This window comes from Polypterus senegalus, chromosome 8, assembly GCF_016835505.1.
Source record: "Polypterus senegalus isolate Bchr_013 chromosome 8, ASM1683550v1, whole genome shotgun sequence".
Taxonomy (NCBI): Eukaryota; Metazoa; Chordata; class Cladistia; order Polypteriformes; family Polypteridae; genus Polypterus; species Polypterus senegalus.
In genome coordinates, this window is record NC_053161.1 from 116,545,159 (window position 1) to 116,567,640 (window position 22,482).

At 37.5% G+C, this 22,482-nt stretch overlaps 1 protein-coding gene across 1 annotated transcript in view; it reads left to right on the top strand.

Moving 5' to 3' along the window:
* The window catches only part of tm7sf3 (transmembrane 7 superfamily member 3), a 77,986-nt gene extending 61,617 nt beyond the window's left edge, over nt 1-16,369 (top strand). The window contains exons 11-12 of the mRNA XM_039761674.1: nt 10,269-10,431; nt 14,568-16,369. Of these exons, the coding sequence (XP_039617608.1) occupies nt 10,269-10,431; nt 14,568-14,821 (417 nt within the window). The 3' untranslated portion in view covers nt 14,822-16,369. The remainder of the gene's footprint in view (nt 1-10,268; nt 10,432-14,567) is intronic.
* Nucleotides 16,370-22,482: the final 6,113 nt, after the last annotated feature.

The window sequence follows — 22,482 nt, forward strand, 5'->3', positions numbered from 1 at the left end:
CAGCCTATCTCTGACACAGGCACATCAAAATGTGTATATATATATATATATATATATATATATATACTAATAAAAGGCAAAGCCCTCACTAACTGACTGACTGACTCATTCACTCACTGACTCATCACTAATTCTCCAAGTTCCCGTGTAGGTAGAAGGCTGAAATTTGGCAGGCTCATTCCTTACAGCTTCCTTACAAAAGTTGGGCAGGTTTCATTTCGAAATTGTACGCGTAATGGTCATAACTGGAAGGTATTTTTCTCCATTTACTGTAATGGAGTTGAGCTTGAAAGCCGTGGGGGGCGGAGTTTCGTGTGACATCATCACGCCTCCCATGTAATCACGTGAACTGACTGTCAATGCAGTGCATAGAAAACCAGGAAGAGCTCCAAAAAGCGCTGAAGAAAACATGCATTATATAATTGAGAAGGCAGCGAAACAGTAAGAAGCGAGTGAGTGACATATACAACCATATTCATGAGTGCTGCTACTTCGGAAACAAAGTATGGTGTAAACCTAAAGTTTAAATTAAGTTCATAGACAGGCTGCCGCTGGCGTTTGTCATGCCCACGGGTAATGCGGGATACAAGTTTAATGAGAGGACGCAGGATATAAACGAGAGTTTTGATCACTTTGTAACCAAGTTAAAATTGCACATGAAGGGCTGTGCTTATGCAAATTCCGAGAGACTGTGTTTGTGGGGGATTGACAGTTAAGGCGGGTGGGGGAGTCACGTCATCATCTCCCCTCCCATTCACCTCATTTCGCTCTGAGCTGAGCTCCGCAGCTAACACACGCAGTGTTACAGAAGCGACTTTGTGACGCTGCCACCAAATACTCACAGAAAAATCCACAAGTTAATACACACGCTCTACAGTTTCTCCACACTGAATCCTCCAGGCACTACTTACAAAAGGTTACACTGACAATCGTGTTACGTTATTTTTAAAATGTTTCCTTTTCTTAGCACAAGCACAGCTGAGAAGCTTTGATGCATGTGCTCCATAACGTTAAAAATCACGCATTTAATCACACTTTGCAATACAAGCAAAGGGGAACTTCTGTCAATGCATGATTTCCTGGTACACCGATTACATTGATCAGTGCTTCCCGATTCATTTTACCCTCGCACCCCCTTGGTTTGAGAAGTATGACAAAATATGAGGTTAACACAGAAAAACAGATCACCAATTGAAGCTTTATGAATAATCGATTCGCCATCAATAATTGTTTTGGTAAAGCCATACTCAGTGTAATCCTCCTTCCATTTTATAATTTTTCCGCCACTAGCCATGATTAAATGAACGGTAAAAAAGTAAGAGTGAAGCGAGGGTGACTTATTCAGGCAGGCAGGCGACGGCTCAATAGCTCGAATTTGGATATAAATGGGGTTCTATTTAGTCGCCAGAAATATCTTTGTTAGGAATGGAAGTTGAATTTAGTCTTTAAATTTCTATGGTAAAGAAAAAGTTATGCAATGATGACTAAATGTAACTATATAATGTCAAAACTTTTATATATAAAGTCATTCCCAAATATATAAAGTCAAACCTTGATTATATAAAGTCACCGTCGGAATAAATAAAGTCAAAACTTGAATACATAAAGTCAGCGCTGGAATATATAAAGTCAAAACTTGAATATATAAAGTCAGTGTTGAAATATATAAAGTTATATTCTGACGCCGACTTTATATATTCACAAAATCAATGTATTTGCCTGTTTAGCACCCCATAGTATGTGTGTGTGTGTATATATGTACATATATATATGTATATATATGTGTATATATACACACGTGGACAAAATTGTTGGTACCCTTCAGTCAATGAAAGAAAAACTCACAATGGTCACAGAAATAACTTTAATCTGACAAAAGTAATAATAAATAAAAATTCTATGAAATTTAACCAATGAAAGTCAGACATTGATTTTCAACCATGCTTCAACAGAATTATTTAAAAAAACAAACTCATTAAAAAGGCGTGGACAAAAATGATGGTACCCCTAACTTAATATTTTGTTGCACAACCTTTTGAGGCAATCACTGCAATCAAACGATTCCTGTAACTGTCAATGAGACTTCTGCACTTCTCAGCAGGTATTCTGGCCCACTCATCATGAGCAAACTGCTCCAGTTGTCTCAGGTTTGAAGGGTGCCTTTTCCAGACGGCATGTTTCAGCTCTTTCCAAAGATGCTCAATAGGATTGAGGTCAGGGCTCATAGAAGGCCACTTTAGAATAGTCCACTGTTTTCCTCTTAGCCATTCTTGGGTGTTTTTAGCTGTGTGTTTTGGGTCATTGTCCTGTTGCAAGACCCATGACCTGCGACTGAGACCAAGCTTTCTGACACTGGCCAGCACATTTCTCTCTAGAATCCTTGATAGTCTTGAGATTTCATTGTACCCTGCACAGATTCAAGACACCCTGTGCCAGATGCAGCAAAGCAGCCCCAGAACATAACAGAGCATCCTCCATGTTTCACAGAAGGGACAGTGTTCTTTTCTTGATATGCTTCATTTTTCCGTCTGTGAACACAGAGCTGATGTGCCTTGGCAAAAAGTTCAATTTTTGTCTCATCTGTCCATAGGACATTCTCCCAGAATCTTTGTGGCTTGTCCACATGTAGTTTGGCAAATTCCAGTCTGGCTTTTTATGATTTGTTTTCAACAATGGTGTCCTCCTTGGTTGTCTCCCATGAAGTCCACTTTGGCTCAAACAACGACGGATGGTGCGATCTGACACTGATGTTCCTTGAGCTTGAAGTTCATCTTGGATCTCTTTAGAAGTTTTTCTGGGCTCTTTTGTTACCATTCGTATTATCCGTCTCTTTGATTTGTCATCAATTTTCCTCCTGCGCCACGTCCAGGAGGTTGGCTACAGTCCCATGGATCTTAAATTTCTGAATAATATGTGCAACTGTAGTCACAGGAACATCAAGCTGCTTCGAGATGGTCTTATAGCCTTTACCTTTGACATGCTTGTCTATAATTTTCTTTCTAATCTCCTGAGACAACTCTTTCCTTCGCTTCCTCTGGTCCATGTTGAGTGTGGTACACACCATGTCACCAAACAACACAGTGACTACCTGGAGCCCTATATATAGGTCCACTGACTGACTACAAGATTGTAGACACCTGCCTGTGATGCTAATTAGTGGACACACCTTGGATTAACATGTCCCTTTGGTCACATTATTTTCAGTCTTTTCTAGGGTACCATCATTTTGTCCAGGCCTGTTTCATTAGTTTTTTTTAATTAATTCTGTTGAAGCATGGTTGAAAAGCAATGTCTGACTTTTATTAGTTAAATTTCATAGAATTTTTATTTATTATTACTTTTGTCAGATTAAAGTTATTTCTGTGACCATTTTGAGTTTTTCTTTCATTTACTGAAGGGTACCAACAATTTTGTCCACGTGTGTGTGTATATATATATATATATATATATATATATATATATATATATATATATATATATATATATATGCCAGCAACACTCATGACAATGATAAAACAATTACATTGTCAATCATGTTACGTTATTATTAAAATGTTTCCTTTTCTTTTACTTCTCTGCTGTTAGCGGTATTTTGCTATATATATATATATATATATATATATATATATATATATATATATATATACTAGCAAAATACCAGCGCTTCGCAGCAGAGAAGTAGTGTGTTAAAAAAGTATGTAATTGTTGTAATTAATGTAAGTATGTAATTAATGTAATTGTTTTGTCATTGATATGAGTGTTGTTGTCATATCTATCTATTTATATATATATATATATTTATATATATATCTGTATGTATGTATATATATATATATATATATATATATATATATATATATATATATATATATATATATATATATAGCAAAATACCTAGATTGGCAGCGAGAAGTAAAAAGAAAAGGAAACATTTTAATAATAATGTAACATGATTGACAATGTAATTGTTTTGTCATTGTCATGAGTGTTGCTGGCATATATATATATATATATATATATATATATACACACATACATATATACATATACATATATACACATACTGTATATACACACACACATATATATACATATATACACATATACAAATCTACATATATATATCCACATATATATATATTAGGGGTGGGACTCGATTAAAAAAATTAATCCAATTAATTAGAGGCTGTGTAAGAATTAATCTTGATTAATCGTATGTAATCGCACACGTAAATTTCCCCCAAATGCAAATGTTTTTTTTTTATTTAAAACGGTTTTAGTGGGCTTACAGAATCAAATAATAGACATGGACATGAATATTGTAAACTGAAGCTGTTTTAATTTCTGAAAAAAAGCCTTTAAACTGCATTTGAATTCAAAACAGAAACAAAAATATCATCCCTGGTTAAAATTGGGCAGACTTAAAAATAAAGTGGTAGTTTAAGTACTTTAAGTACATTTTCAGAATAGTATTGTCTTTAAATAATAATAACCAAAATTTCAACATAAAGTGCAGTTTTTCTTCTTAAAAAAATAAGTCAGAAACATAAAAGGTAATTTGACCAACTTAATCTTTAAACTCTGAGTAACATTAGCCAAAATTATTTTGTACATTAGGCTAAAACAGTGTGATCATTGAACATTTTGTAATTAGATGTAATTAGAATTACTAACGGTCACGGAAGTCCAATGATCCCCAGTAAGAGCCACAAAGTCCGCTTTCTGTAATGCATCTAATTTTGCTTGCTTTTCAGTGTGCACAAAACCATGCTTTTATCAAGGCTTTCGGAAGTCGAAATGATCAGTCGTAGGAACGCGCTTTATTCCGACTCTAACATTTTTGTAGCTGTGATGTGTGCATCAGTGTAATGGATGTACCAGGAAATCATGCATTGACAAAAGTTCCCGTTGCTTGGAATTGAAAGTGTGATTAAATGCGTTATTTTTTTAACGCGTTATGGAGTACATGCATCGAAGCTTCTCAGCTGTGCTTGTGCTAATAAAGGGAAACATTTTAAAAATAACGTAACATGATTCTGCGTTAAACATACGTCCCAAACCAAGGAGATGCGAAGGTAAAATGAATCGGTAGCGCGTACATACTCAGTGCATCCCTCTCGGGAATCAACCTCGAATGTCGGCATTAGAGGCTTAAGACTCTACAATTACACCACAGCGTGTGGCTTGTCTATGCGAGTATGTATTGTAGATCGGGTATATATATACATTTATATATATACCCGCGTATCGCAGTGGAGAAGTAGAAGTTATGAAAAAGAAAAGGGAACATTTTAAAAATAACGTAACATGATTGTCAATATACAGTAATTGTTTTGTGAGTGTTATTGAATGTTGCTGTCATCAAGGATTTGATTATCATTATTTCTTTCAATCAGGTCGTATTTGTATGATGTGTTGTGTTCAAGTTACATTCCGTGTTTGTCAATCGCTGTAAAGATAAGAGGTTTCATTCATCGATTAGTTTCTTACTGCATCAATAAACAGCTCGTCTTCCTCTTTATCTGAGATGTGACAAACTGCATGCACGGGTTTTTTTACACTGTCTTCCTTTAGCGGACATTCACTTTTTCCACCGTGTGCTTTGTTTCCGCAGTAGCTGCACTTATGAATATGATTGTATGTATAAGACGCTTCATATTTTTTTGCTGCCTTCTCAATTGTGTAATTCGGTTTTTGTTCAGCACTCTTTGGAACTGTTGCTTTTGTCTGTGCATTGCGCCAGTTCACGTGAGCCGCTTGGTGTTCTTGCATCGAAGGTTCCCAGCTGTGCTGGTGCCATCTCGTAATGTCAGCTAAGACCCGCACTTAAAAGTTTCTCTCGCAGTTTCTGAGTTTGTGCCAAACACCACCCTGACCATCTCATCTTCCTCTGCATAAGCACAGTCCTTCACACGTGAATATTTACCGGCAGTGTTTGTATTGGATTGCCGCTGATGGACGGCCTTATATGGGCAGGCACTAAATTACAAACGCTAGTGGCAGCCTGTCTATGAACTTAATTTAATATAAACTTACGGTTCACGCCGTGCTTTGTTTCCGCAGTAGCTGTACTTATGAATATGCTTGTATGCATCATTTGCTTCATAATGTTTTTCTGCCTTCTCAATTGTGAAATGGCGTTTTGTGCTCATCGCTGTTTGGAGTTCTTCCTTGTTCTCTACGTACTTACGTAGGAGGCGTGATGATGTCACACGAAACTCCGCCCCACGCCATCTCAACTCAACTCCATTACATTATATGTAGAAAAATAGGTTCCAGTTATGACCCTTACGCGTAGAATTTCAAATGAAACCTGCCCAACTTTTGTAAGTAAGCTGTAAGGAATAAGCCTGCCAAATTTCAGCCTTCTACCTACACGGGAAGTTGGAGAATTAGTGATGAGTCAGTGAGTGAGTGAGTGAGTGAGGGCTTTGCCTTTTATTAGTATAGATATATAGAGATATATATATATATAGATATGAGAACAACACTCATATCAATGACAAACCAATTACATTAACAATCATGTTACGTTATTTTAAACATTTTTCCTTTTCTTTTTCATAACTTCTTTAACACACTACTTCTCCTCTGTGAAATGCGGGTATTCTGCTATATATATATATATATATATATCTATATATATCTATATATATATATATATATATATATATATATTTATATTGTGACAGTAGGGGCAGTATCGCTCCCTTGAACCCTCAGGTACAGACACCAGGTAAAAGTGCAATAATTCTTTGTTTTATTATAATAATTATGTGCACCAAGCACCCTCCACTCCACACTATTCATTAACCAAATACAATACTAAATAAACCAATCCTCCACTCCCAGACGCGTTGCCCACCTAACACCCAGCTCAGCTCGCCGTCTGGGAGCTCCCTCAGTCCTTTTATATTCCCCGACCCAGAAGTGTTCCCAATCCAACAGTCCACAAGTCCTTATTCCTACCGGGTCAGGGTAATGTTTTTCCTCATCCCGGAAGCCCGTCGCTCTTCCTGTCATGAACTTCCTGGTCATAATGCGCAAAAGAGTCCACTGGCCGCCTGACAGCGACTCCCAGTGGCCCCCAAGGTATCCAGCAGGGCTGTGCATAAAAACTACACGATCCATGAGGCCCTGCTGGAATTCAGGGCCTGTCCATGCTCTCGGGAGAGCTTCTCTTGACAGCCTGGGGGTGAGAGCCGGAATATGAAGCTGGCCATCCACTACAATATATATATATATATATATATATATATATATATATATATATATTGTGAACATTGCCCCGGACACAGACAGGCTGACACACTGAAGTCACCCAACACACGTTTATTCTTCATTATTCAATACAACAGTCAGTGCTCACAAGCCCCAATACCCCTCAGTCCAGGCCAATCCAATGTATTCTCTCTCTCTTCTTCTCTTCTTCAAGCCGTCTCCTCCAAAGACCTTGTCACTCTTCCACCCGACTCTTGTCCCTTCTGCAGGGAGGCGGCCCCTTTACATAAGCATCCGGATGTGCTCCAGGTGTGTTCCCGGCAATCTCCCACCGACACGCCCCAGTGTGGTGGAAGTGCTGGCTGTCTCCTTGAAAGCACTCCGGGTGTCCCTGTTTTCCCTGTCCCCCCAGGCTTCCGGGTGTGGCGGAAGTGCTGAGGTGTAGGGTCTTCCTGGTATTGGGGTCCCCCTGGCGGTAACCCTTGGTCCCTACAGGGTTGAGCTTCCCAGCTGTTTACCCGAGGCATCCAGGACGGTCGCCCCCTCGAGGTCTGGAGGAGGCACCAGCCCTCCTCCTGTCTTCTCAGGTGTCCATCCGGTTGTGACAATATATAGAACCTATAACTGAACCTATAACTGAGCAGAATCTGAGGTACTAGCAATACTTTTTTTGCACTTTTGAAATAAAAAAATTAACATTTTGCTCACGTCTGACCCATGCACATTTCAGAGTGTATTAAATCAAAAAAGGGTACAGTATTAAATCAAACAAAGTTTACTATCTGCTGTCAATCGCAGAGCAGCCAAGTAAAGTGACAGTAATATACCTTCACCCTGAAAATACAGACTTCATCACATCACTGTGTGTGACAAAACAGCAGGCAGGCGACTGCTTGTACATATTTACTGACGGACAGGCCGGCATTTTGCGCGGTGTATACATTGAATTAAAAGAGAAATGGCATGCAAAGATGCGCGAACATAAGGAGATCGGTCACCATCACACCTTAGTGTGCCTGCAGGAAATCAGAACGGACAACTGAATTTCACTGGGGCACAGATATCTTCATAATAGGGGACCTATATGATGGGCAGAGGAATTTCAAACGTTTTGCACGCCTACCTTTTGTTTTGATGACCGTTTGTGTCATATTCAGCCCTTCGATCATTATTCTGGCACAAGCATAACCAGCCTCTTGTTGAAATTCACGGCTGTACTGTCAGTAGCGCTGTGTACTTAGAAATATTTAATGTGCACAACCCCAAGTGTGACTTAATTTTCGCGGCAACTCCCTCGTACCCTATGTGAGGTGCAGTATAAACCGGCTTTTATGCAGCTAACTGATTTGGAAGAGGAAATCCATACCGACACATATGTTAATGGCACATCTACTCAATAATACAAAAATGGCCTATTGCATCTGTTGAAATATAATAGTTTTTATTACTAGGGTGTTACATTATACTGTGATAGCCATTATGAAAGTAGTGAGAAGTCAAGCAAAATGACACCTTTTATTGGCTAAACTAAAAAGATTATAATATGCAAGCTTTGAGGCAACTCAGGCCCCTTCTTCAGGCAAGATGTAATCAATATAATAGTATAATCATATTATATTATGTAATCATAATATAGTAGTTTAAAATTTCAATGATTGCCACTGGCGAACTAAGTAGAAATGATCATCAACCATATTTGGCTGCATTTGTGGTCATTTTAGTTGCAGTCTGGAGCCCTGGCGGGACCACGGACTGGACCACTCAGAGGTTGCTTTGGGCTGCATGTAGCCTGCGGGCCACCATTTCAATAGGCCTGCCTTAATGCCTGGAAGAGACTAAAGGATGCCCCTAAGCTTCCTTGCTTGTCTTTCCTTTTAAAGGCAACCAAGCTAGGGATCAGGGTAGCAATAATCCATGGATGCAGTGGCATCAGGTCTGCCTTGCAGCCTGGCAAGTAATTTCAGGGCTTCTCTACACGGGTGACTTTTTGCAAATTCTTTGATGCTTTGTGTAGATGTTAGGAGTTTTTGACTGCATGTATTGAAATACAATAACATTATGGTCGAAATGTAGTGAATGTCCAACCATTCAACTAGAATTTTACACAAATAATTTATGTTTATGTCTTTAAGTGAACAGTTGCCAGTAAAATGAAGTCAGTAGTTTCAGAGGAAATGTCAAAAGTATAGGAAATGTGTTGCTTTTAGATTACAGGAGCACATTTGATACTATGAGAACATTCACACCATTGGAGACACATTGAGAGCAACAGTAATGCTTGATTATTGCTTGTCCTTAAATAACAAGAGCAGCTTGACGGTACAGTCAAGAGACCACATAAATCAGAGGTGTTCATGTTCGTATCTGAGGCGGCTATGTTGCTGCAGCCACTCATTTTTCAGTCACCTGGCCTATCCATTTTACATTTTTCTATTCCTTGCCATAGCTTTAAATGCTTATGTTTCCTTGGCAATTTTCTTTTTATTTTAATCCTTTAATTCTATAGTTTCCTTTGCCTGCTTATTAAGGAACATTTCTTAATAAATGAGCAGACAGGCAGAATTGGCACTAAAGTAACTGTACTCTTAACTCTGTTGTTAGCAACAATTTACGAGAGCAAACTCTATGGAAAAAGGTGAATGAAAAAGAAAATGGCAATGGATAATTAAGTATTTAAATTTTTCCTCAAAAGAAACAAATGTTTCAGAAATTCATAGGATAAGAAAACAAAGGACAGCTTGTTAAACAATGAATTTCAATTAAAATTAAGAATGATAGGGTGATTGTGAAATTGGTTAGAATAAAAAACTGCAACTTGGGATCTCCCAACATAACTGAACAAAAAGGTGTGCTTCATGTGGTAGAATGTCTTAATTAATCAAGCTTCAGTCAAACAACCATTCTGTTACCAAGAGACAGAGCGATAGAAGAGTAATGGCAGTTTTTATGTTTTTGAATTAGAGGTGCTGCCTAGGCATTGTAATTAGTAAATAATGACATGATTAACAACAATGCAAACAAATTAAAACATTCTTCCTTTAATCCAGGGAAACATCATAGCCTGTGGAGTTGTTGGGGCATATGCTGTAGTTTTGGCTGTCCACACTTTTGCTTCTACCACTTTTGCCTACATCACCTTCAACACCCTAAAGCGAGCCTTAAATGACGATTTCAGCAGAAGTTTCACCAACGTACACTTTCAGGATATTGGTGAGTACTTTTTTATGAAAATTGTGAAAAATATTAGGGATTTAAAAAAAATGATCCAGTTAATGTAGTTGACAATAAGATCTTATTTATTTGTTTGTACTACATTATTATATTTGTTCCTTCTGAATAATCATTGCCATATCCAACTGTACAAGGAAGTGTTGCATGCATATACATATACAGGTGGAGTGGTGGCTCTGAAGCTAAGTTGTCTGGAAGGTTGCCAATTACTGCCAGAAGGGATCCTACTCCGCTGGGCCCTTGGGCAAGGCCCTTAGCCTGAATATTACTCCAGGGACGCTGTACAATGGCTGACCCTGCACACTGACCTCCAAAGGTCATGCTAAAAGACAATTTCCCCTTGGGGATTAACAAAGTACTATATATAAAAAAATATATACAGTATTTTGAGTCTGGGAGCATTTTCTTGCATTCAGTATTACATGTTAAAAATACATCAAAAAGATCAGCATATGTGTGATTGTTATTGGTGCCAGAATTAATTATGATGGAAAAGGTAATTTTTTTACTTTTTTTATTTAGTTATTTGTTTTTAAATGGAATCACATTTGCTATGATTTCAGCCTGTACAGCTACAATTTCAAGAAGAGTGTGTAGACTTTGATATGAACTATGTGTAAGCGCTTTGAGCATGGAAGAGGTGTCGTTACTAGTAGTAGTGAAGGCTTATGTTCAGCAAGTCATTTAGATTTTATTGTGGAGTGGGTGACACAGGATATGATATAAGAACAGAGACAGTTATACAGAACTGTGCAGGACCAAATGAGAGTGATTTATTAAGGGGAATGAGTAATGTGGTCAGTTTAAACTACAGGAAATCAATATTGTTAATTATGTTTTCAGTCAATAAAATAATGTTGAATAAAATGTGCATCCTAATGCATAAAAAACAGAAGTAAAGACTAAGTGGTGTGAATGTCTTAAAATTTAAAAAAAATATGTGGGCCAATATTCAATTTTCTGCAAATATACAGAACTTTTATAGTAATTAACAATTTAGATTTATGTTATATCATTTGCATAGTGTTGATAATTATTACTCGGCATATATTTTTATGAAGCATAAAAAAAGATTCTGAGAGAACTACAATGCTGCCAGATACGCTCTGGGTACTATTCAACACATGGCATGAAGATTGTCCTTTCTGGTTTTTAATATTAAAATATCCTTGTTTCCCTTTCTGTTTCCCCCACAAAATTAAGTAAAGTTTTTGGTGGGGTTGCATGTTTATGGCCCTCAGGGCCATGAAATTTGTCGTTTAGTGAAAATTGTGTATTTTTTTTTTTTAAGTCTGCAAATAACCAAGAGTTTCTTAATTGTCAGTTAGTGAGCCAACCAGGGACACTTAGCTTTATATGCAGTATAACAATACGGTGTTTGACTGTATGTGTTTATATATGCATATACAGTGCATCCGAAAAGTATTCACAGTCTGAGGAAAAAAATGAATTTAATCCAATTTGGAATAAGGCTGTAACATAACAAAATGTGGAAAAAGTGATGCGCCGTGAATACTTTCTGGATGCACTGTATACTAAGGCAGGTTGAAATCTAATTAATCAATGTAGACTCTAGAATCAACGTTTGCAGTGCGTCATGTAATGCTTATGTCTCTTTTATATGTCATTTGATATGTGGTTTGATTTAACATTATAAAACAATAATACAAAAAAGTGAAGTGTGTACCTAAAAAGTTACATACACATCCAGTACCATATTCATATACTACCGTTAAAAAAAAATTATGAAATAAAATTTTCATTTAAAGGTTTCAAATTTTGTATTGTGTGGTTCCCAATGACACACCACATGTGACTGTGTAGTACTGGTGTTCATTTTCTTCATTTATATACACTGACATAGGAGCAGGGGAGGGGAGGTTTATGGCAGTCCTGGTGCAATACTAGAGAAAAGTTGCAAAGGTAAAGATCATACTCTCTCTCTCTTTTTTTCCCTCCCATTTCATGTTTCTGTAAGAAGAATAATTCAGTGTCATATCCTATAAGTGCTAAATAAGTTATCTTTGAGAAGCACTAAAAACAAAAAGGGGTTTCTAGTACTTCAGTATTTAACTTGCTGGTTGGCCATGTAGCTTACAGTGCTGACTGCCCTAATATTATGATAAAATTCTACAAAACAGATGTGTAATGATTATCCCTATCCATGATTTGTCTGCAGTATCTTTGCTAATTTATGCAAAGAACGCAACATATCCACTCAAGTAATTCCTGGTGTCAGTTTTTAATCAAGATAACTTCTACAGAGTACTTTTTTTAGCACCAAATATGTAGGTATAGCAGTGTTTTCCAACCTTTTTTTCTGTGGCGAGAGACACATTTTGTAACCTAAAAAATTCTAAGGCACACCATGATTCTACCAAATCATAAAAGAATCAAGTCTCTGTTAAACTGTCTGAAGGGTATGGGACAGGGGACGGCAAAATAAGCAGCTTATTTATGGATACAGCACATAGTGAACACTTTGGACACATTTCTCAGTTGCTTCGTCCCTTTGCCCACTCATTTAGATGGTTCTTCTCTGCCTCCCTCACTCCATTAACCTGAGGTCAGAGAAAACTCGTATGCCCACTGGCCCTCACCTCTGCAACAATCGCTGGCAAACACACACCCAGGCAGATGGATCCCCGGCATGTCTCCTGGCTGCTAAAGTGCACTGAGTGCCGGGTCTGTAAAACAGTGATCACAGAGCTGCTTTTAATGTCAGCTTCTCCAGGTAGTCGTGACCACCCGAGGAGCATGTCTCTCTCAGGTCTGGACCCTGGGGCACTACACTGTCACTTCCATGGTGTATCAGTTGAAAAACGCTTGTGTAGAGTTTGATTGATTATCAAGTCATTGATGATGATGAACAATTGAGGATAGTATTTCCAGAGTTTTAACACAAGTTGTAATGTATGTCCATTTAAGTGATGTGCATTCTTTCAATTAAATCAGTCTTGAGCAGTGCTTTCAAAGTCAACAGTCGTTTCAATCATTTCATTTTTTACTCTAGCACTTCTGTGTAGAATTAATACATTGGCCTTGTTTTCTTTTTGCCTTTTTTTCAACTTGCCTTTTAGGAAGGCATTCAAATTCAGGTTGTACTTGCTCAAGTAGTATTTTGTTAAAGTTCAGGTTTAAGGTCATTGCCATTATTATTTTTTAATTCCTTTGTGTTGGTTCTACATTAATTTTGTCAGTGTATTTACTTCATAATTTATGGATTCATTTTAAAATTGCATGTTTTAATGTTAGATGCGATTAATTACATTTATGCAATTAATTTTTCTAATATATATATATATATATATATATATATATATACAGGGTATATAGTATGTAAAATACAGTATACATTGCTTTTTCTCAGCAAAAGGGATCTAAAATGTGTAATTTTTTTGTATTTACAATTAAATTATAAAAACCCCTGTACTTATTAGAAAAAATATACAATGCTGACATTATGAACCAAGTTCAGAACCTTATGAAAAGTTAAATTTCTATGCACCATAACTATGGTATGCCAACATTCTCTAAAACAATGTATGTTTTTGACTGCAATAGATGCCAGCTTTTCAAGTTACTTGCTCTCAGTTCTGAAATAAGCATTACTAGATCATCAAGTTTCCCATCTTACTCTTCATTAAATATAAATGAAGGCCTCAGAGTAAGCGAGCTACTTCGACAATTCAGAAATGGTAATCTAACAAGACCAAATACAGCCCAAATCAAGAGCAAAACGGACACATTGATTAATCACAAGGCTATAGACTAGTGGATGATCAGACGTCCCAGTGGCCAGCATTGGATGTAAAAGTTTGGAGCTTCAGTGTCAGGCTTTGACTTGCTGTATGGTGCTAAATGAGTCTCTTCTTCTGCAGATGCCCCCACTGCAAACAATATATCTTCACAAATGTTACAGCACCCTCTGTAAAAAGTGCTGTTCAAAGGGGCGTTTAATGAACTACTTCATCAAGATAATATAAAGTAACAGCTGAACAGATTTTATTGCATCTCCAAATGCAGTCGATAACCTAACGTCTAGTTTGGTTGTGTTCAGTTGGCTTCATTTCCCTTACTGCCTGTTTCTCTAATGTAATGTTTTGATATTTCAGATATCGTGATGTTGGTTGTGTGGGTCTGCCTTGCTGGAAGTGGAATTGCAGTTCAGTACTGCAGGGAAAGGACTAATCCTCTGTTCCCACCAAACCCTTATATGATATGGAAACAGGAGCAAGAGCGAAGGAAGACCAATATTCTGGACCCCAGCTATCACATTCCCCCACTGCGAGTACGCTTGAAAAACAAATTGGAGGACCTGTTTAAAAGAGAAGAACCAACAGGAGAGAGAACTCCACTGCTTTTATAGCTCCTTCTAGAGCTTAAAATGTCTTGTTGTTATTGTCCTGTCCTAAGGATGGCATTAATATGGCACCTTTCATGGTGAACCTTCTTCCAACAGACTTACGTTTACATTCTGTATGCAAGTGGGTCCAGTAATTTGTGCCTTTATGGAGTTTCAAAGTGAACATCCCCTGTCCATCAACTGTAACAACGGAGATGTTAAGTGGGACATCAGTTCAGGCACTTGTTGGCATGCTACTGAAGCAAGAGGGGGCAAACCCAGGTAGCCTGAAGAGACGCGCAGGCTTGGATATGCTTAGACGGTTGTTGGCACATCTGTCAATGTGTTAAACAGTTGAGAGCCTCTGACCACTTTGGATTGCTGGGACTGAAGGAACAAGATTGAATCGGTGTGGAAACTTCTTCATACACCAAATGCCTTGCTGTCATAATGACTTAGGGCTACTAGAATTTTATAAAATATTTTAATAGAAATTCTATTGATTCCTGAGCACTTTCATTTAAGAAAAGAAAATGTGCTGGTAAGATGTGGTAGTCTGTAATTCTGAACTCTAAACAGATTTCTTCAGCATAACACCAGAAGTTCCTGGTGAGCCTGCACACAGTTTGATTGTAAACATTTTATAAATACTTTTAATACTTTGTGTCTAAAAAGTTAACTCTAATGCATTTTCCACTTACTACATTGGAGAACGAACATGTTAAAATTGGAGAAATTTTTGTGGCAGATGTAATGATCATTTACGAGCCACATTTCATGCAGAAGCGTATCACAAAGACCAAAAGTTGTAGTCTACCTCTTCAGAAATGTTCATTCACCATGAATGACTATTTAGGCACTTGCATGCATGCAATGAAAGATATTTCGGCATTCAGCCAGCTTTATTTCAAACTTTTGGCTAACATTACATCTTATAAACCATTTTGCAGCAGCTAGTTTAAAATTTTTTTTCCCCGTATGAGATACACCTGATGTCCACTGTCACGTGGCTTTGTTTATGAACGGTATTGAAACGGGGTAAGGAGTACATCAGGCAAATTGCTTTGTGTTTCTTTAAAGTGAATTTCTCTATTTTAATACTTTTTTGTTTATCATGTCAATGGAGAGCGGAGACTTGTTGCTTATTGGTCTGAATTTCACTGGACTCTCTGACAATACAGTACTGCTACAGATCAGGCTAACAAATTACAGCCCCAATTCCAAAAAAGTTGGGCGTCTGTCTGAAATGTAAATAACAACAGAATGCAATGATTTGCAAATCTCATAAATCCATATTTTATTCACAATCAAACATAGAAAACATATCAAATGTTAAAAGTGAGACATTTTACTTTTTCTTGAAAAATATCAGCATAGTTTGAATTTGATTGCAGCAACACATCTCAAAAAAGTTGGGGTGGGGACAACAAAAGGCTGGAAAAGTAAGTAGTACTAAAAAGAAGCAGCCAGAGGAACATTTTGTAACTACCATATATTCTCACATATAAGTTGGGTCTTTAAACTGTGAAAAATCGATCATAAAATCAGACCCCAACTTGTATGCCCGTTCAAAAATGCAAAACTTAATTTTTTTTTTTTACGTCTTGTCTCCTCCGATCTCACATCAGTTTCTCAGACGTATCGAATTTTGTTGCAGCAGCGCAGTTACCAATTTCTTTCGCCTCTTCAATGACTTTTAATTCAAAACCAGCTTCAGATTTTCTTCTGATCGGACGCTCCATCATGGATAAGTAATGCTCTTATGATAACGGTGTATAAGAGTGTGAGATACAAAAAACACAATTCAGTGCAAGCGTCACTTCGGAATAATTTGGGTATTACCGTGTGGTCACATAGGCACAATACTTAGAAAAAAAGGCAGTGTGCTCCGTGGTTATTGTATCAAGTGGGCATTAGCATTTCATAATCTCTTGGACCAATAGCGCGAGTTTTTCACATTAGACTTATACGATCGACATTATAAAATACCAGAAATTATACAGGAGAAAGTAGGGTGAAATGACACCTTTCTACTTTAGCCAATAAAAAGTGTCATCATTTCACTCTGCTTTCTCCAGTATTAATCTATGGCTAACACGGTACAACACTCTACTGCTATAGAAATTATACAGTAAAGTTAAGCCCCGACTAATCCGTGGGAGAACTTATCCGCGAGTATATACGGTAATTAAGTTAGTTGGCAACAGGTCAGTAGCATGATTGGGTATAAAAACATCTGATATGTTTTCTGTGTTCTATCTATCTATATATATATATAATTCTTTTCACGTTTGAAACAGAAATTACGTATGACCATGCGAAACGGAAATTACGTGTGACCACAGAACATATTATAATACGGGAACTAATCACTTCGTTTGTGGATGCCATTTTTATGTCATCTTTACGAATTGTTATTATTTCTGTGAGTTATTTTACTGATATTGAAAAGAAGTTAACACAAACACGCTGATCTATCCCATAGAAGTGCACTCCAGCTCTGAGCCATCCACCGCCAGGCACGTTCTGACAGAGAAGTTTTATTTATTTGTCCGCGTGACTGTCGCAAAACTGCCACATTGTGACTTTTTTTTTATTTGGCAGTACTTGATAGTAGAAGAGATGAGGAAAACAGATTTGCATTTTTCTACTTTTTAACTGCACTGAGCTGTAAACAATGTGAAGACAACATCGCCTTCAGCAGCGAGGGGACGTCAGAACAAAGTGGACGCTGGAAACAAGTGGAATGTCTGGCGGCTCCGCTGGGTCAAGAGCTTCGCAGTTTTGGGCAGCGTCCTCTCTTCTCGCACTGTTTGTGACACTTCGAATCTCCCATGGCTCCTGGGAGAGTGGAAATCTTTGCGAAAGAGTGTGATCGGCGCCATCGACTCAAAACTCTCTTAGTAAATTGCGCTTCACGACTACTTACTGTCCCTTAAGGTGAGTTCACGTCATTAAAACCCTGCAACATTCAAGGTTGCTTTTGTGATAAATTCTTTTAAGAAGATGGAGGGTTTACATCTAAGAAGATGTACCGATCTCTTCATGTTAAGTTTTAGACTTGGGAATTGTTTGGACCTTCTGCCTGTTAAGCACGGAATGGCAGTGTCCACATTTCTCAGAATAATTTTTCTCTTAAATCACAGGCACGTAATGCAAGGTTGTCAGGCAGATATTTGCAGGATCGCCCAGAAAATGTAATTTCTATACCACAGTGGTCATGTAGCGCCTTTCACAAGGGATCTGCTACTGAGAAGATGATCCAAATAAATTTAAGCTGCTGTTAGTGCTACTTACCTGTTGTGTTATAGCGCCTTTAAAATGTACTTTACCTAAAAGCACTCCAGTACTGCTCAATGTATCTTTACTTCTTACATGTTAATGTTTTACTGTTTAATAATTTATATACTACATTTTATTTTTTTTCCCTTGCACTCAGTGAGCGAAGCCACTGGGTAATCAGCAAGTTGTGAATAAAATAAGGGTTTATGAGATTTGCAATTCATTGGATTGTTTTTATTTACATTCTAGACAGCATCCCAACTTTTTTGGAATTAGGGTTGTAATACAGTGCTGCCTCCAGTGGCCATTTTCTGCTTTACATAATTGGAGCCTGTTCATGTCAGAGGTGTGCCACAATAATAATAATGTAAAATGTGTCTTCTGATATGAAACTTTTTTTTGTCACCTATCCATCTGTTCATTTCTGTTGTACTGAATCCAATATAAGCTATTGGGGAGATGCAAAATACAATGTATGGGTTGGTTAGAGCTGTTTGTGCGGCAAGGTGGATTACACTAGACAGCAAATTTGTTCAAATGTTTTGCTTCCTGAAAAATTTTAGGTTATTATGATAGATGTTCAGATTGACTTTTATGATGTGGACAATTGGAGAAAACGGGACTTTATTTGAATTTAGTGTGTTTAATCACTTAATGATGCTGACATGTTGTATTAGTTCTGATGAGCTAAAAATGTTCTGCTTCTGATTTTAGTTTGTACTCAGCATCAATTGTTCCTTGATCGTTGGTCAGCATTGACTGCACTTGCCCTGAACCCACTTTTTGTTTAATGCAATGTACTGGTGAAGCTTTTCACCAAGTTCATCACTGAGTGCTCCAAGATTAACAGGGAAGATGTCCAAGTGTGAATGCAGAAAGTGAATTTTAGCAACATGGTGCACTTCATGGGTTTGTGTGATTGAAGCACGCTGTCAAACAGCTGGACGTAGTTTGGTTCTCTGTAGTGGCTAAGAAACGTCAGCAACATCTCTAAATACCTTCCATGTGGATTCCTCCAGCCCCACTATCAGATCTCACTGTTGACATTTCTGAGTTGTGAATCAAATGTATTCCATTGCAAAATGAGAACAGTGGTTGCTTCTTATCTGTAGATAGTTCACAAGTTAAGAAAATGAGTAGGACATTTTGAAATGTACCTAAGAGATTATATTCAAAGCACCACACATTTAACAAAAAGAGAGCAGGCTGAGGTGGAGAAACTTGACACTGATGAGGGAAACCAGCATTTTTTTTTCTCTCAAATATACTTGCATTGGGAAAAAAGGTTCATGCAAGACACTTTGTGTTTTGGAAAGAAATGTACAATATGAACTAATGTTTATATTGGAACTAGTAAATAATAATACAACTAGCTGTGGCTCCACTAGAACCAAAACCACACGCTTGACTGTGCAATATGACTTACATTTCTGGAAATATGCTGCTACCTGTACAGTACATTCACCAGAATAAGAGCACACGCTTTCCAAAAATGTGCTTACTAACAATAAAAGAGTGATGAAATATCATTTATGTCTGTTGTAATTGTGGTTAAAATATGTATGGAAGGCAACATTTAGAGATCTCAAAATTAATTTCTCCTAGTGTCAAAAACAGTTCAGATACCTAAAAAATCATTTAAAGACATCCTGAAATTGTTCTGTGTTTTAAGATATATAGAATACATCTCAAAGTAGTTTCCTGTACAATTTCAACATACCTCAGATATGTTTCAATATCTCCTAACCTCCTGTGTGTTCTTCCTATCATTTTAAGATATCATATAATGAATCAGAAATCCTGAATATCACAAGATGTCATCCAATTCAAAGCTAACCACTCATATGGAACTCAAGTGAATTTTACAATGTTTAAAATATACTTCTGTATTAAGTATAAGAATAAGTATTCTATACTTATTCTTTTTTATCATCTCAAATACATTTTGATGTATCTTCAAATAACTTTCTGTTCAATTTGTGAGATCTCAAATAGTGTTCATGGCACTGGAACGCATCCTGGCAGCAATGGAAACAGTCCTTCTCAAGATGCTGGTCCACCCTTGGCAGCTTTGTATGAAATCCCAAGGATGTAATGTAGGTTTGTATTTTTTATCTGTAGAGAAAGCAAAAGGAATGATGGGTGTATGTGTGTTAAACAATGAATCCACCCAACCATTTACTCAATGAGATTATTCCACTCTGCGGTGGGCTGGCACCCTGCCCGGGGTTTGTTTCTTGCCTTGCACCCTGTGTTGGCTGGGATTGGCTCCAGCAGACCCCCATGACCCTGTAGTTAAGATATAGCAGGTTGGATAATGGATGGATGAATTATTCCACTATGGAGTAGTTGGGAGTTGAAACCATACATGGAGCAACAGTGGGTGATATGGCACGTATTCACACTCACTCGCATGCCTTAATGTGGCATGCCTGTCATTGGTATGGGCAAGAAAATCTATACAGACATAGGGAGGACATGAAAAATCCACAAGGACTGAACCAGATATGGTATTTGAACCAAGGATGGTGGACCCATGAAGCAGCAGAGTGGGCCACTATGCCATTCTAGGATCAAAACTGAAAAGACAATGGAGACTTACCATAAAACTAGGAGAGTAAATGTAAGCAGAAAGCAAAAGCAACATTGGGAGGCTCAACAAAAGAAAATGAATTTTGCGGAGTCTGCTTATATTTCACAGCAACACAAGATTCTAGGTTATAATTCATCTTTCTAGTGGAATTTGCTCCTTTAAGTAGATCCTAATAACATCCTCTTTGGGTCAGACATGACACATTTTGAACTAAGGTTTAGTGAGTGAGAACATCATAAATATCTTTTTGTACTGATATTTAATTACTTAAGCCCTTCAGAATTAAAACAAAAATATCACCAAATTTCACATTTTAGTACAGGTGCTACATATTTCTGAACAAATATTTTTCTCTTGAAAAGAAATATAGGTGCATGGCTGAACTTTGTAATACAACCCTAACTGAAGAACTGAAGAACAGAACTACTGATGCAGTGTGCACCGGGCAGATGAGCCAAAGGTACAGCTGTCTGGCCACAATACCAGACATCAGGTTTAATTAAAATCAAAAACTTCTCTTGACCCAAAGAACCTCCATGGTGGTGGAAGTATTATGGTTTAGAGGTGCTTTTCTGCCTCCAGGCTGAACCATCATCGACTCACCCATGAATTGTACATTGTACTGAAAAGTAATGAAAGGAAAATCAGAGGCTGGACCTTACAACAAGAACATGACCCAAAACAGTCCAAAAATCAACAAAAGACTGGCTCAAAAGAGAAAAAAAATACACAATGACCATTGGGCCTGAAACATAATGGCATGTGTGAACAAAAGCGGAAATGTTTGTACGCACAAAAAAATCCAGATGCATAAATCTGTGCGTTCACCAACTTCTACGTTCTTCCGCTATATAAATCCTGGTCAGTGTGAAAAGTAACGCACGCGCCTGCTGCACCACCCCAAACTCCTCCCAGAATTACGCCTCTTTGAATATACAAATCAATATAAATAGCAATATAAATAGCCCTTAAGCTCACCGTTCTGTGAAAAGGCAATGGCAAAAGCACAGGGGGAAATGAAGAATACCAAGTGGAGGCAAAGAAAAACGTACTATTTGTTGGTTTAAACTGTGGAATAAACAACAAAAGGAAGTTGATCGAGTGACACAGCATGTCGGAGAAACTCGAAAGCTCAAGTTCACAAAGTCGCACAGTGCCCGAAATAAAAAAGAAGTTGTCAGATATCAAAGTCACTGTGAAAAGGTGAGTTGTAACACACCGTCTGAGTGTCATATGAAAGCTTATTAGGGTATAGAAAAAAAAAATGGGCACACAGTGGGGAAAAAAGCTTGAAAAATCAACTTTAATCTGGAAATGTCCATTTTAATCACATAGTTTATTTTGTTATTAAAGTAGAGCATCATAAACTTCATCTTAAAATTTCTTAATTTACTAGTTTCACAAATCCCATCGTAACTAAAGTAACACGTTAAATGCGGTTTTGTATTTGATCTTCTATGTGTGTAAATAGCTACGTGCTTCAGGACACAGAATCCATTACTTTCGTAATATTACAGCTCTCTGAATAATTTAAATACTGAGATGTATGCTTGATATCATTTTCATGATGATAAGAGTTAAAGCATGTTATTAAACATGGGAACACGGTGGCGCAGTGATTGTTCATGCCTCACGCAAGATGCTTGGTGTACCATGTGCGACTTTCAATGAAATACTTTATTGCAGCAGTACTGTATCTTTCAAACGTACTAACCTTCAATTCCTGTCCTTACTTTTCTTTTTCCAAATACCATTTCGCCACACAATCAGCTCTGTAGACGTTAAACCATCTGTAAGCTTAGAACGCTGA